General features: G+C 44.7%; 1 protein-coding gene across 8 annotated transcripts in view; it reads left to right on the forward strand.

Moving 5' to 3' along the window:
- The window catches only part of Smarca2 (SWI/SNF related, matrix associated, actin dependent regulator of chromatin, subfamily a, member 2), a 173,249-nt gene that overhangs the window by 59,304 nt on the left and 100,843 nt on the right, over nt 1–13,102 (forward strand). For all 8 annotated transcript variants that reach the window (XR_386502.3, XM_006527282.4, NM_011416.2 and 5 more), the window contains 5 exons: nt 4,377–4,507; nt 4,738–4,795; nt 6,708–6,808; nt 8,323–8,470; nt 12,258–12,421. Coding sequence is in view for 7 of the 8 variants with exons in the window: in XM_006527282.4 (XP_006527345.1) it covers nt 4,377–4,507; nt 4,738–4,795; nt 6,708–6,808; nt 8,323–8,470; nt 12,258–12,421 (602 nt within the window). In the remaining variant the exon portion in view is untranslated. The remainder of the gene's footprint in view (nt 1–4,376; nt 4,508–4,737; nt 4,796–6,707; nt 6,809–8,322; nt 8,471–12,257; nt 12,422–13,102) is intronic.

Below are 13,102 nucleotides of genomic sequence, written 5' to 3' on the forward strand. Positions count from 1 at the left end.
GCAAGTGTTCTCTGTCCAGCTATCTCTCCAGCCCCTTAGATGATCCGTTTTAAAGTAAAAAACAGTTACATTGGTAGGGCTATGGCATAGTGGGGAGAACTCTCAATGTGCAATTGTGAGGCCAAGTTAGGACCTGCAGAACCCATGTGAAGCTGCCCATGGTAGCTGTCCATCTGTAACCCCAGTGTCTGTACAGTGACTGCAGGCAAAGGCAGGGCGACCGCTAGAAGCTTGAGGACAGGATATCCTGAAACTCTTAGTGACAAACTCTTGCATGCAATATTAAAAAGACCAGCAAATTCCTGTGCTAAGCCGGACACTGGCAGGCTCCACGGCTCCAGCATGGTGTTCTCATCTCGGCAGACTCTCTGGCCCAGAGCTCCCGAGAAGTCTCTACCTGACTAAGTTCCCTTGGTGGGCTGTTGCCACGCCAGCCCCATGTGATGACCGCCCACCTAGTGGTTAGCTGTCACAATTCCCAGTAACCCGGTAAAATCAAAACTCTAGAAGTTTATAATTAAACGGTCAGATTTACATATTTATTAATTCTCAATTTACAAAATGCCCACACAATAATTTCAGAGCCAGTTGATAATGATATAAGTTGCTCACCGATTAGGTAAGTTAACCCAATTACTCTATCCCTAAATGATATTATAGCTCCCTGTGGCTCTTTAAGGCCACCCAGAATCTGAATCGTCCTGCTCATCCTCCATCTTCCTCCTCCTCCTCCTCCTCCTCCTCCTCCTCCTCCTCCTCCTCCTCCTCCTCCTCTCTTGTGTCGCTGCTCCCTGCCTCTACAACTCTTAGCTCCACCTCCCTTCTCCAATCACAGGTTTCTTGTTATCTTAATATTTAAATTAATTGGACAGGGAAAATTCTGTTACAACAAACAACATGAAACCTTTCCCCCAAACCAAATGAAAGGCAAGGTCTGACAAGAGTGTCTTCTGTCCTCCCCACACTTGCCTGTACGTACACTCATGAATGAGCGTATGTGAACACACACACACACATGCACACGATGATGGGGTTAAGAGATTAAAAACATCTTCCTTCAAAGCACAGTAGAAACTTAGAATAACACTGTCTCACGATTATTGATCAGCCATTAGAATTTCTTATAAATCATGCTGTATACAGATAAACATAGATCTTTTGTAGGAGATGTAAGAGGCTAAAGTGATTCTGTGATTTCATTTGGCAAGTAAATAATACAGAAGCATAAAATACAGCTTATTGTTTCCCTTAGCTAATTATGGATTTGAAATTGGAAAAATACATAAACCAGAAAGTACACATATTCTGGATTTTCTTGAGGTATTTCTGTGGGCTTATAATATAGACTATACATAGAGCTACACAGATATTGTCCTTAATTATATATCCTAGGACTTCTGATATTATCCTGAGTTCTGAGGAAGCAATTATTTATTTATTGGATTTTTTTCCCCTGAAAAACTGAAGGATCTGTCCAGTTATAAAATGAAGAGGTGCAGAGTCAGAGAGTTTGTTTTAAATGACTTTCACATGTGATGGGGGATTGTATGTTTCCTTCTAGAATCACTAGGCACACGAGGACCTGTGGCCAGATGCAGAAACCTCTTGAAAATAGATGTTGGCTAACCACTCTAAGCCATTGCAAGGAAAGAAAAGATCAGGATAAATATTGATATGTAAGAAATTGTAGACAGTTCGTTACCTAGTAGAGTGCTGTGTTGGAACACTTTAGAAGCAGCAATGGCTTTCCACACCCCAGCCTTCTCTCAGAAGGTGGCCCCCAGGGTAACTGACTACCTTGTAGTTCTCTCATCTTTTATCTTGTGTGGAAATTAGCTCCTGATCTTGGACCTATGACAGACATGCCATTTTAATCTTTAATGTAAATAAATGTGAGTTCTGTTTGCTGAAGTTTGAGAAGTGGGCATCTCGCTCAGTTTGTTTGGAAATAATGTTCTTATTTCTCTTCTGGGCTCATTCTGTGCTTTTGCCAGAGTTCTAATTCCACCCACAGTGATTTCCAGTTTTCTCTGAGGTGCGACATTAGCAATAAAACAGGCTGTATGATAATAGCCCACGATAACAAGATATTTTTTTTTGTTTTTTTTTTTTTTTTGCCACGGAAATGGTAGCAAGTGTTAGACTTCCCTTTTCTCTCTGGAGTGTGTAGATGACCTTTTACATTAATGAGGAAGAATCATGTTGCCATGCAAAGTGTTGCTGCTCAGAATGATTGCTTTAGCACACATAGGAGCAAGTAAAACTGACAGGCTGGGGCAAGCCTTTTCTGTTAAAGTTCTTTGTGAATAATCGCTAATATTGGCTCTGATATTGATGGTACTTTGTTGAGGGAGCAGGAAGAAAGAACTGTAGGGGCTTTGGGTTTTGGGGGGGGATGTTATTTTCTCCAAGATATAGATAGTAACATCAATGCACTGTTTTTCCTTATCATTTTTGGGGGGCTTAATTGGAATAAATTATATGGCAATCCTAATTGCGCCAATAGTGTTGCATGTATTTATTTGACCACAAAACTAATTAAGAGTAATTTAGGACAAGTTCTTTGAAATAATGAATTGCCTAAACAGTCCATTTTCCTACTCTTCAGCAAGTAGAGAGCAGAATGCACACACAATGAAGTGTTTCCAAATGACTTACCCAGGGCCCTGCTCCTAGAAGTCGGTCACCTTACAATTAGTAGCATCCATTTGCATAGAGTTGCTTCATTTCCAGCCTCGCCAAGACACCCTGTTCTCTGGGGCACATTATTTACAACCTCTGCAGTTTCACATACTCTTAATTTTCTTTAGAAAGTTTTTTTCCCCTCTTTTTGGTACAGTCTAAAAATAAACTTCATGTTCGTCTTGGCCAATTCTTCAGGTTTCAAATTTTGTTTGTTTGTTTGTTTGTTTGTTATCATAGACATAGCTCCAATGGTTGAAGTAGACTCAATTCTGGTGGGTTAGCTTCAAATAAAACACATTGTAGTAGGTGACATAGGCTATGTTTTGTTGTTCTATCCAAAACCACAGCTTGCAAGAATTGTTACCTGGGGAGAGTTAGGTGAAGGATTGGGGAACTATTAGTTTTAAATGACCCGAATCAGGTCTGTTTGCCTGAAGTAAGAACGGAATTTATTACAAGGCAAGTGTCTTCATCCAAATTGCTTGCAGCTAGAAGTGTTTCAGTATGGGTTTGGACTTAGACATTGGAGTGAATAGATATACATATTATTTATATATATATATATGTGTGTGTGTGTGTGTATTATATATATTTGTGTCTGTATATACACATATACATATATATACGCACATACATATATACATATGTATGATCTCTCTCTCTCTCTCTCTCTATATATATATATATGTATATATATGTATATATATATATGTGTGTATGTATATATATGTGTGTGTGTGTGTGTGTGTGTGTGTGTAATACCTTGGAGATAGGACCTAGGTCTAAGCATACACTATATTTATGCTTCATACACATCTTCATGTTTTTTTTCACATAGGATTTAATGCATAGTCTGAGGGTGACTTTATGCATTATTTTAGTATGCTTGTATTTGGACTAGCTATGGATGGTTCTTCCCATTGGCCAGTTATAGAATTCTCCACTTGTTCCATCATGTTCATGGACAGAAAGTTTCAAATTTTGCACTTTTGGGCTAGGAATGTTCAGTGCATAACAGGATAAAGGGTACCTGGAGAACCTGTCCTAGGGCTCCAAGCTAATTCTATGTCATCCCATCCAGCTGGTCCAGTAAAGCCATGGCTGCTATTTGGAGAAGGCAGGCACTTGTCATAGCCCAGTGTCACTCCACTTCCATTGCTGCCAACGTGATTTGGCTGTCTTTTAGGATACCTGCGTCCCAGATTCCTTGCTCTTCTCTGTCTTCTAACTCAGAGCCTTGGCAAGTACAGCCAATTTAGAAACACCAAAGCCTTATACCTGTACCTTAGGTGCCAGGGAGGCCTATGTAGATATTGGTTTTTTTTTTTTTTTTGGTTGGGGATCAAATTCAGAACCTTGCACACGGTAGCCAAGTGCTGTACTATTGAGCCACAGCTCCAGTTTTTAAAGACAGTCTCAATGTATAGCCTAGGCTAGCCTTTAACTTGTGACCTCTCTCCCAGGTGTCCAGGGTGCTAGTGTTCCCCACATGTGCCATCATATGTACTTTGGATTCTTTATTGGGAGGTGATCTTTCCCCTACTCACAAAGACACATTAGATCCTGAAAAGATAAAATGCAGAAAACAGTTCAGATACTGGGCAACCAAAAAGCCTGAAAAATACCCCGTGTAGAACTGAGAGAGCCTCCTATGACACAAGGCTGACTTGATTTCTCTTTGCTCTTTCTAGCCAATAGATGAAAGCAGCCAGATGAGTGACCTGCCTGTCAAAGTGACACACACAGAAACTGGCAAGGTCCTCTTTGGACCAGAAGCACCCAAAGCAAGTCAGCTGGATGCCTGGCTGGAGATGAATCCTGGGTATGGTGTTGAAACCGTTGCTGGGACTCTTGGAGCTCCTTTGACTAGGGGTGGGTGTGGCATTCCTTTTAAAATTCCCAAACAAAAGCAGGGAGCCTTTGCTGAGATGGGGAAGCTTCGCGTGTGCATTTGTCATTTGCAAGTAGGCTATTGCAGTTATTTATTGCGGTAGGTTATTGCATATGTGCCTTAAGATCAGCCCCCTCGTCTCGCCTCCTCCTTTTCCCCAGTTACGAAGTTGCACCCAGATCTGACAGTGAAGAGAGTGAATCGGACTACGAGGAGGAGGTATGTGGACATCTGTCACTTTGTGGGGTTCAAAGGTAACAGGAGCAGAAGCTTCTCCTCGTGTCACCTCCTGCCCGTGGCTCTTGGGTTTGCTCTCAGGTAATGACTGGGGCTAAGCATTTGGGTAGGCTCTGAAGGTCTGTGCCTCGCAACCTCACTCTCATCTCTCGGGGGGTTCCTGGCTGGTGAGAAATGTTGACAAATCTTCAGTTCATTCGGAACCAAGAAGAGAGAAGCTATCGTTAGATTAGAGGAGGCCTTTGGGTGAGAACTTTGAAGATGGCTTGCTTTGGGAGAGACCCTGTCCTATCCCCAAGTGGTCTGTAGTGAGAGCTAACTGCCCAAGAACTTGTGTACCCTTCTAAGCCGTGCTGTCCATTAGAAGTTATGTATCAGGGACCTGAGCTAGAAAGGGCAACATGGGCAAGCCTTAAGACTCAATGACTGCCTGGATGTCTCTTTAAACATGGCTCCTAGATTTGAATTCTTGGATATGCTGGTTACTCGAAGGAAAACATATTTTGCTTTTTCTTGGAAGAAATAAGTAACACGTTTAAATCCTAAAATGAGAATCTTGCGTACTTCCACTAGGGATTAAGAAATGATAAAGGTATTTGTTAGGTTAATTATGAAATGATGGATTTGTACAAATTAAAAGATTAAGTGATGTTTATATCCTTTGCTTGAGTCTGGCTCATACAGTCATTAAGTCTGGTTTGGATCAGAACACAGGGCCTGAGTGCAGCATGGCCCCAGATGGATGTCAAACAGCTGATGACACAGCCTTGCCTAATAACTGATGGGGATTTTAAAGCAATGGTCATTTTCCTTCTGGATTTTTGGATCTTCGCTTTCTAAATTAATATACCGTGAACATTTACTGCTTTTAGAAAACAATAAAATTTTCATTTAGAAAAACATAACCATTAAAAAGCAAATACTTTGCAGCATGCTAGTATCTCCCTGCTCCGCTCTCTCACACTTGCTTGCTTGAGTGAACAGGTCCATAAATGATCTGTTACAAGATTTTTTTTTTTTTTCTGAGGAAGAGCCTGGGAGTGTAAGGATAAGATAAAGTGGGTGGTTTAGGTAGCCTGTGCCACCCAGATGTTGACAGCTGCAGACATCTCCTGACAGCTGGTAAGAGATGCCCTCCAACCAAGTGACAGGAGCCCCAGGCCACCAGTGCGTGACCTGTAGCTCCACGCTTCTAGGAGGTACTTCCGAACGATCTGATGTCAGCGCCTTGGTGTCACCATTGATACTGTGTCACATGTGTCCTTTCTTCAGTCAATAGTTAGGAAACACATATTCACCTTGAGATGGTTTCGAACGTCAGGTTAGTTGTGGACAGGAGGAGTATTTTGGGACACTTTCCAGAGGTAGGGAGGTAATGTCCTGTGCCAGGGTAATGATGCCTTTCTTCTGAACACTCAGAAATGCCTGATGAGAATCACCAGCCTCAGAAAACAGTGTGCTCACCAGTTCAGATCCTCTGCTATGCACGGGGACCACAGAGGCCCTCATCATCACCAGAAAGGAACATTCTCAGGAGGATGCTAAGCCTCTAGCATCTGCTTTTGAAGAGAGGAATATAGGATTCTAAAAGAGCAGATATGGTCTGTATATCTGCTTGGAATGACCAAATAATGATGTGTCTTTCTGGTATGATTTTCACACACTTACTCTTGGGAGTGTAGGTCTTGGGGACCCCTGGAACCCCCCCCCCCTCTCTCTGGTGAAATGCTGAATCACTTGGTTTAAGCAGATGTTAAATGTGCTTCCTCCCTTAATTGGATTTACTTGCTTCATTTGTGAAGCAAAATACTATTTAATCTCTTTATAAAAAGTGCTAATCATAGAACGTGCTCGTTAAAGTACGTGCCTGGCTGTCTTTCTGGTCTTCCTCCAGGATGAAGAAGAAGAGTCCAGTAGGCAGGAAACCGAGGAGAAGATACTGCTGGATCCCAACAGTGAAGAAGTTTCCGAAAAGGATGCCAAGCAGATCATTGAGTATGTAGGCCTTTCATGACAAGGGCAGTCAGTGTTTGAGGTTCATGTAGTGGGGGGGGGGGGGTCTGTTTGCAAATGCTGCTCAAAAGACAGGAGCAGACTTCGTAGTCACACCCCAATTGGGAATGTTCTCTCAGCTCCTTACAGGTAACTTCTGAGTTCTGGACCCGTCTGGCCAAGGGCATTGTATTGCTCTTCCCCCTCCCTCCCTCCCTCTTCCCCCTCCTTCCCTCCCTCCCTCTTCCCCCTCCCTCCCTCTTCCCCCTCCCTCCCTCTTCCCCCTCCTTCCCTCCCTCCCTCTCCCCCCTCCCTCCCTCTTCCCCCTCCTTCCCTCCCTCCCTCTTCCCCCTCTTCCCTCCCCTGACTGGAGAATCCTATTTCCTGCTCAGGTTCTTTTCTAGACTTTGCACCCACCATTCCTGCCTCTATTCTAGATTAGGTTGATCAAACTTACTTAATGGGTGTGTGTGTGTGTGTGTGTGTGAGAGAGAGAGAGAGAGAGAGAGAGTGAGTATATGTGTGTGTGTGTGAGAGAGAGTGTGTGTATGTGTGTGTGTGTGAGAGAGAGAGAGAGAGAGAGTGTGTGTGTGTGTGTGTGTGTGTGTGTGTGTGTGAGAGAGAGAGAGAGAGAGAGAGAGAGAGCGCTCGAGAGAGCTCGCCTTCCCTGCTTCCCTCAAAGCCATCAGCATACCCAGAAGCCCAAGTGTGAATCCCGTTCCTGTGTCATCCTGGCTCCCATAGCGTCATCGGCTGCCCACTCTGCCCAGGTCCAAACTTTTAGCCTCAGCTCACCCTGTCTGGGGGCCAGGGGCCATTCTTGTCCCGTTTCAGCTGACTCTCCACCCGCGGTTCACACACCACATTGCTCGGGTGACTGTTCCACAAGTGTTGTTCTGAAGTAGCAGACAGAAGAGAACACTCACAAGATGAGGCTTTCCAGAAAGGAGGGGAGACTGTAGTATGGTTTTCCTTTCCCAGGTTGTGTGTCCCACTTTAGAAGCCTTTGTTTTCCAGCTTAGCCCTGGTTTTTCAGTGAGGACTTTAAGACTGTGCAGTGGCCCTTCCGTACACCTTGGGTAAAGGCCCCGTAAGGTGTGGTGGAAGGAAGACCCCTCTTATGATCCCCCTCCCCTCTAATGTGCTCTTGAATCCTCTCTTACATGTTATCCAAGCTTTTGTAGTGTCCTGTGGATGAGGTCTGCATGCATCCAATGAACCCAGGATAGCTTCCTTAGCCCAGTGCTCATCTACAGCTGTGCTGGTCAGACCCCTGATGGGCTTTGACCTTTTATGACCTTCAGAGTAACATGTCTGAGACCCAGCTTCCTCCCATGCGTAGTGTGGCCCTGATGAAGCACTGCTGACCCTGCTCAGTTTTTGTGACGTTCACAGAGACTAATCTTAACTGCAGGGCAGGCAATTCCTACAGCAGCAGTTTGAGACTCGGGTCATTTCAGACGCAGTAGCACACAGACTCAAATCTCTCTGTGGACTTTCCACTTTGTCTTCTTCAGGACTGCGAAGCAGGACGTGGACGACGAATACAGCATGCAGTACAGTGCCAGAGGCTCTCAGTCCTACTACACGGTGGCTCACGCTATCTCTGAGAGGGTGGAGAAGCAGTCTGCCCTCCTCATTAACGGCACCCTAAAGCATTACCAGGTAACTGGTGCGTTTGTGTCCCCGCAGCAAGCCTTAGCCTTGCGGACACACCGTCCCCAAGCGTGTGCGCCCCACTTGAGAAGCCTTAGTCAACCTAGGAGATGAAGATGGGGGATGCATTCCAGGTGAAGTGCTTTAAGTTATCTAGAGTGCCCTCCCCGTAGGGGTGCAGCTTGGGAGTAGGCTTCCTTCAGAGAGTTGTGCTCCCTACACTGGCTTTGCTGTTGTCATCCTGGAATGGATTTTGTAAGAAATGCTGGCTTAACATTTGGACCAGTTTTACTGCGGTTCTCTGCAAAAAGGAAAAAAACAGCTCCATCCCATTAGGCTGGGGATCTGAAGCGAGCGAGGTGTTACCTCAGCTATAGCTGCAACAGCAGGTGCATACTAGGGGTTCAGGTGCCCTCTCTTGCACTCATACCTTTTATTAAAGGTATGATAAAGTTGTTGGCACCTGTGCCTTGGCTAAAACCTAGGGACTGTAATAAATGTAGCAGGTGCTTCCTGTGATGTGTTTAATTTGAGGGCATCTCCTGACTTCTAGCTCCAACGTTTCTGCCAAGTTACCTGGAGTGCGCCCCTTGGAGCATTTGTTGCACGAACTACTCCTGACACTGAATTTAAAAAGAAATGAAATTAAAATAATAATTAAAATTTAAAACTAAATTAAAAGCTAAAGTAAAAGAATAAGGTTTTGTGGTCACATAAATGTAGGCGATTCCGTTTATTAGCACGAAATCATGACTGGTAAGGGCGAGTAGAAAGCCTTGCTGCCCATAATAGGCTGACCCTGGACCATCCCAGGCCACCTGGGTGATCAACTTGGCCTTTACTCCTCTCTGTCCATCCATAGTACCTACATGCTTATTGAAGACTCCATCATACCCATCAGTCTCCTGCAAAAAATTAACTTAAACATAGCTGGATTCCGCAGTTCTTAAACATCTCTCTCTACTAATGCCTGGGTTGTGTTTACCTGATTGCTTACTAGTAGCCTATATAACGGTGCTATCTAGACTGCATTTAGTGAGGTGCGTGCTTGTGGCCAGTCATCTCAGAGCTCCTGGGGTCAGCCACTGCTGCCCATGGTGTCTTGGGCCCCGTCTGTACTGAGAGCCACGTGGGAAGAGTGACTAGCAATACCTAAGAAGCATCATTAAAACCATTTGGACAAACTCGTGGCTTGACTTGGGAAAGTCTTAGGGTTTGCCTGGAGCTCCTAGAACAGACTTTGAAGATCACAGTCCTTGTAAGGCCATGCCCCCTTCAAGAGGTCAGAGTATTATTTTCAATCTCATTTGCCCTACTCGATACCTTGACAGTTCAACGTGTTCTCTGCTATATCTGACATGGGAGCTCCATTTCTGAGTTGTTATTATTATTGTTTTTGTTTGGTCCTTTGTTTTTTAAAAGACAGGGTTTCTCTGTATAGCCTTGGATGTCCTAGAACTCACTCTGTAGATCAGGCTGGCCTTGAACTCAGAGAGATCTGTCTGCCTCTGCCTCCCTAGTACTTGGATTAAAGGTGTGTGGCACAACCACCCAACTTTTTCTGATTTATTTGTCAATTAAAAATCAATAGCAACAACAAACTCTTACTACTTTACACACTGTGTATGTGTGTGTGACGTCGTGCTCAGGAGGTCAGAGGGTAAGCTGCAGTAACAGTTGGTTGTCTCCTCATGCCATGTGTGCCCCACGGATTGCACTCAGCTTTGGCAGCAAGCCCCCACTAATGGCCCTCATAAAGAACTTTAAATGCCACAGTGGTTTCCTCCTGCCATTCTGCCTGTACCTTTGTAAGCGTTCTCCATTGCTCCATGTTCAAATCCAGCTACTCCTACTTGAGAATTCCTGTGCCCGTCCCACTCCTCAGTGGGCTTCGTCCACCTCTCTGTATGACGTGCACCCTGTCCTGGGCTTTCAACACGAAAGGCCCCCTATCTGCAGTCTGAGCATCCTTATCTGCTTTGTGGGTTCTGTCTCTCTTAAAAGCTCATAGATGGTCACAGTAAACTTTTTGATGGCTTCTTGACAAATTTAATCTTGGCAGCACTGGCTACAGCCTTCAGGCTGCCTCTTGGAGACTCCTGCTTTGATTCAAGTCTCTTTCCCCCGTTCCACAGTGCAGAAAAGCCAAAGTCTCCTTCCACTCGTGTTGTGGGTTCTAGACTACTCCCCTTCCGCTGGTTCTGCTTTTTATTTTATCTGGGATCTGTCTGACTGCCTTTCTGTCTGTCTGTCTGTCTGTGTCTGCCTCTCCTCGGTCTCTTTTAAACTTGGTATTTACATTGAGCCTACAGAGTCATGGGGTACAGTATGGCATTTTTGTGCGCACACTGCTTTTTGTTTTGTTTTTAGGACAGGTTCTCCTATAGTCCAGGTGGGACAGAACTTACTGCTTGTTCAAGGATAACCCTGTGAACTCTGATTCTCCTGCCTCCAACTCTCAAGTGCTGCGTTGTGCCTTGGTCATCACCCAGCCTCATACTTGGTTTTGGTTGATTCTCATCCCTGACTTGGTCTATTTACCCTTTTTCTCTCAGGACTTAATCTGTTTCTCTCCTTATCTCTTTGTGTTGCTGTTCTGCAAAAACCTTTAAGATATGGAGTTGTTGCACAAGTTCCCCACCCCACCCCCAATTTGGCTTGTGAAATTTAGGTGATCACAGTATTTTCCTAAAGAAATGTAGCTAGTACACGGTTACCCACATTCTCTGAACTGGGCTACTTTGGGCTACATGAGTGTTCAGCACTTCCTCTTCACCTGGCTTCTGAAGGGGGTACGTTGTCTACCTTGGTGTCCAACTGCAATAGTTCCTTGAATGATCCTTTATAAAGATGAGCTGTTTAATGAACATTTCAAGTACAAGATCACAACATGTCCTAAACGTAGCTGAATTAGTGAATTAACTTGATTGTAACACTGTGTATCTTGTGTGTGTGTGTGTGTGTGTGTGTGTGTGTGTGTGTGTGTGTGTGTGTGTGTTATATAATGGATGCTGTCATTCAGGCCCAGCATTGCATCATGGTAGTGCCATTAGTCTGCCTATTCACCTCGCCTTTCTTTTGTGCCTGATTGGGAATCATGAGCTGAGACTGGACTGTACTTCCCATGCTCTGAAAACGTGTAGTACACCTTTCAGGCTGCCAGCTTCAGGGAGCGGCCTTCCGAATGTGCCCACAGTGCAGAGTTTCTGCGTGCTGCCTGCTTGGGGACTTTCTTTGCCAGGAAAAGAACTAAATGTCCTTCTGGAGCCTAGCAGAATGGCCCTGGTTCCCTGGTCACAGGCTTCCTCACTGCAGGGATGGCACCCTGGGGCAGGCTGGTCGCAATCCAGAAAGCAGTTTCTGATGATCTGTAGGCCAGCTCAGCCTTCTGGGTTGTTTTAAATCCTCGAATTGGCTTTTTGTTCTTGGAGTGGTTGGAATAGATTTTGGTTTGGGTTTTCTTCATTTACAATAATTCCAGGATGTCATCTACTGTGAAATGCTAAGTCCCGATGAGCTGCAAAGCTGCTTCAAATCCCACCAGCCCGCCTTAGCCCATCCTTTCTAAATCTGATTAGCACTTAGCACCTGCCAAGCAGCAGGGAGATTACAGGCTCACCTTTTAAATTCCTTTTGGGTCGCCGCTTCCCGCCCCCCCCCCCCCCAACTCTGCTACTGTGGGACACTCAGCATACAGCACAGAGAAGTTAAGGAAGTCACAGGCTCACTTGAGTTGTATTAGTATTAATTACCTGTGCAGATCTTGGATAATTGAAACAATTACTCTTCATTTCAGCTCCAGGGCCTGGAATGGATGGTTTCCCTGTATAATAACAATCTGAACGGAATCTTAGCTGATGAAATGGGGCTAGGCAAGACCATCCAGACCATTGCACTCATCACGTATCTGATGGAGCACAAAAGGCTCAATGGTCCCTACCTCATCATCGTCCCCCTCTCGTAAGTACAGCCATTTGTCCCTGCAGCCAGCATTCCATGTGGTGCAGATTGCCCTGTCAGCCTTGTTTCTTTCTTCAGACAGAATAGTGGCATGGGGTGGGAATACCAGGAGCACAGAATCTGAAGGAATGTCGGTTTTAGTTTCCCACACCTACCAGCCCCACTGTAGTCTTTTGACTAGCAAGTAAAGTTTGTAGCGATTCTGATCAGCCATGAACATGTTAACCTTGTAGTCAGGGTAGCCCACACCCCCTAGAGCAGTGGTTCTCAACCTTCCTAATGCTGTGACCTCCAATCATAAAGTTATTTCCTTGCTACTTCATAAACTGTAATTTTGCTCCTGTCATGAATCATGATGTAGGTATCCGATAGGCAGGATAGCTGATATGTGACTCCCAACGGGGTCTCGACCCTTAGGTCGAGAACCACTGCTTCTGAGTGTATTCAGTTCCTCATTCCTCTTTAAGTAGCTTACTAAAGGGAAAGGTGAGGGCATTTTTAAAATTTCCTAGAAATATTTTCTTTGTATTCACACTTACACACACACACACACACACACACACACACACACACACCTCCAAAAGATTCTAGCGTTGTACATTTTCCTTATTGTATCTTTTAAAGAAGAATAGAAATCAAAACCATGGCTACAAATTCCGCAAATCCAAGTAAGCTTCGCAC

Source organism: Mus musculus, chromosome 19 (genome assembly GCF_000001635.26).
Source record: "Mus musculus strain C57BL/6J chromosome 19, GRCm38.p6 C57BL/6J".
In the NCBI taxonomy this organism is placed as follows: Eukaryota; Metazoa; Chordata; class Mammalia; order Rodentia; family Muridae; genus Mus; species Mus musculus.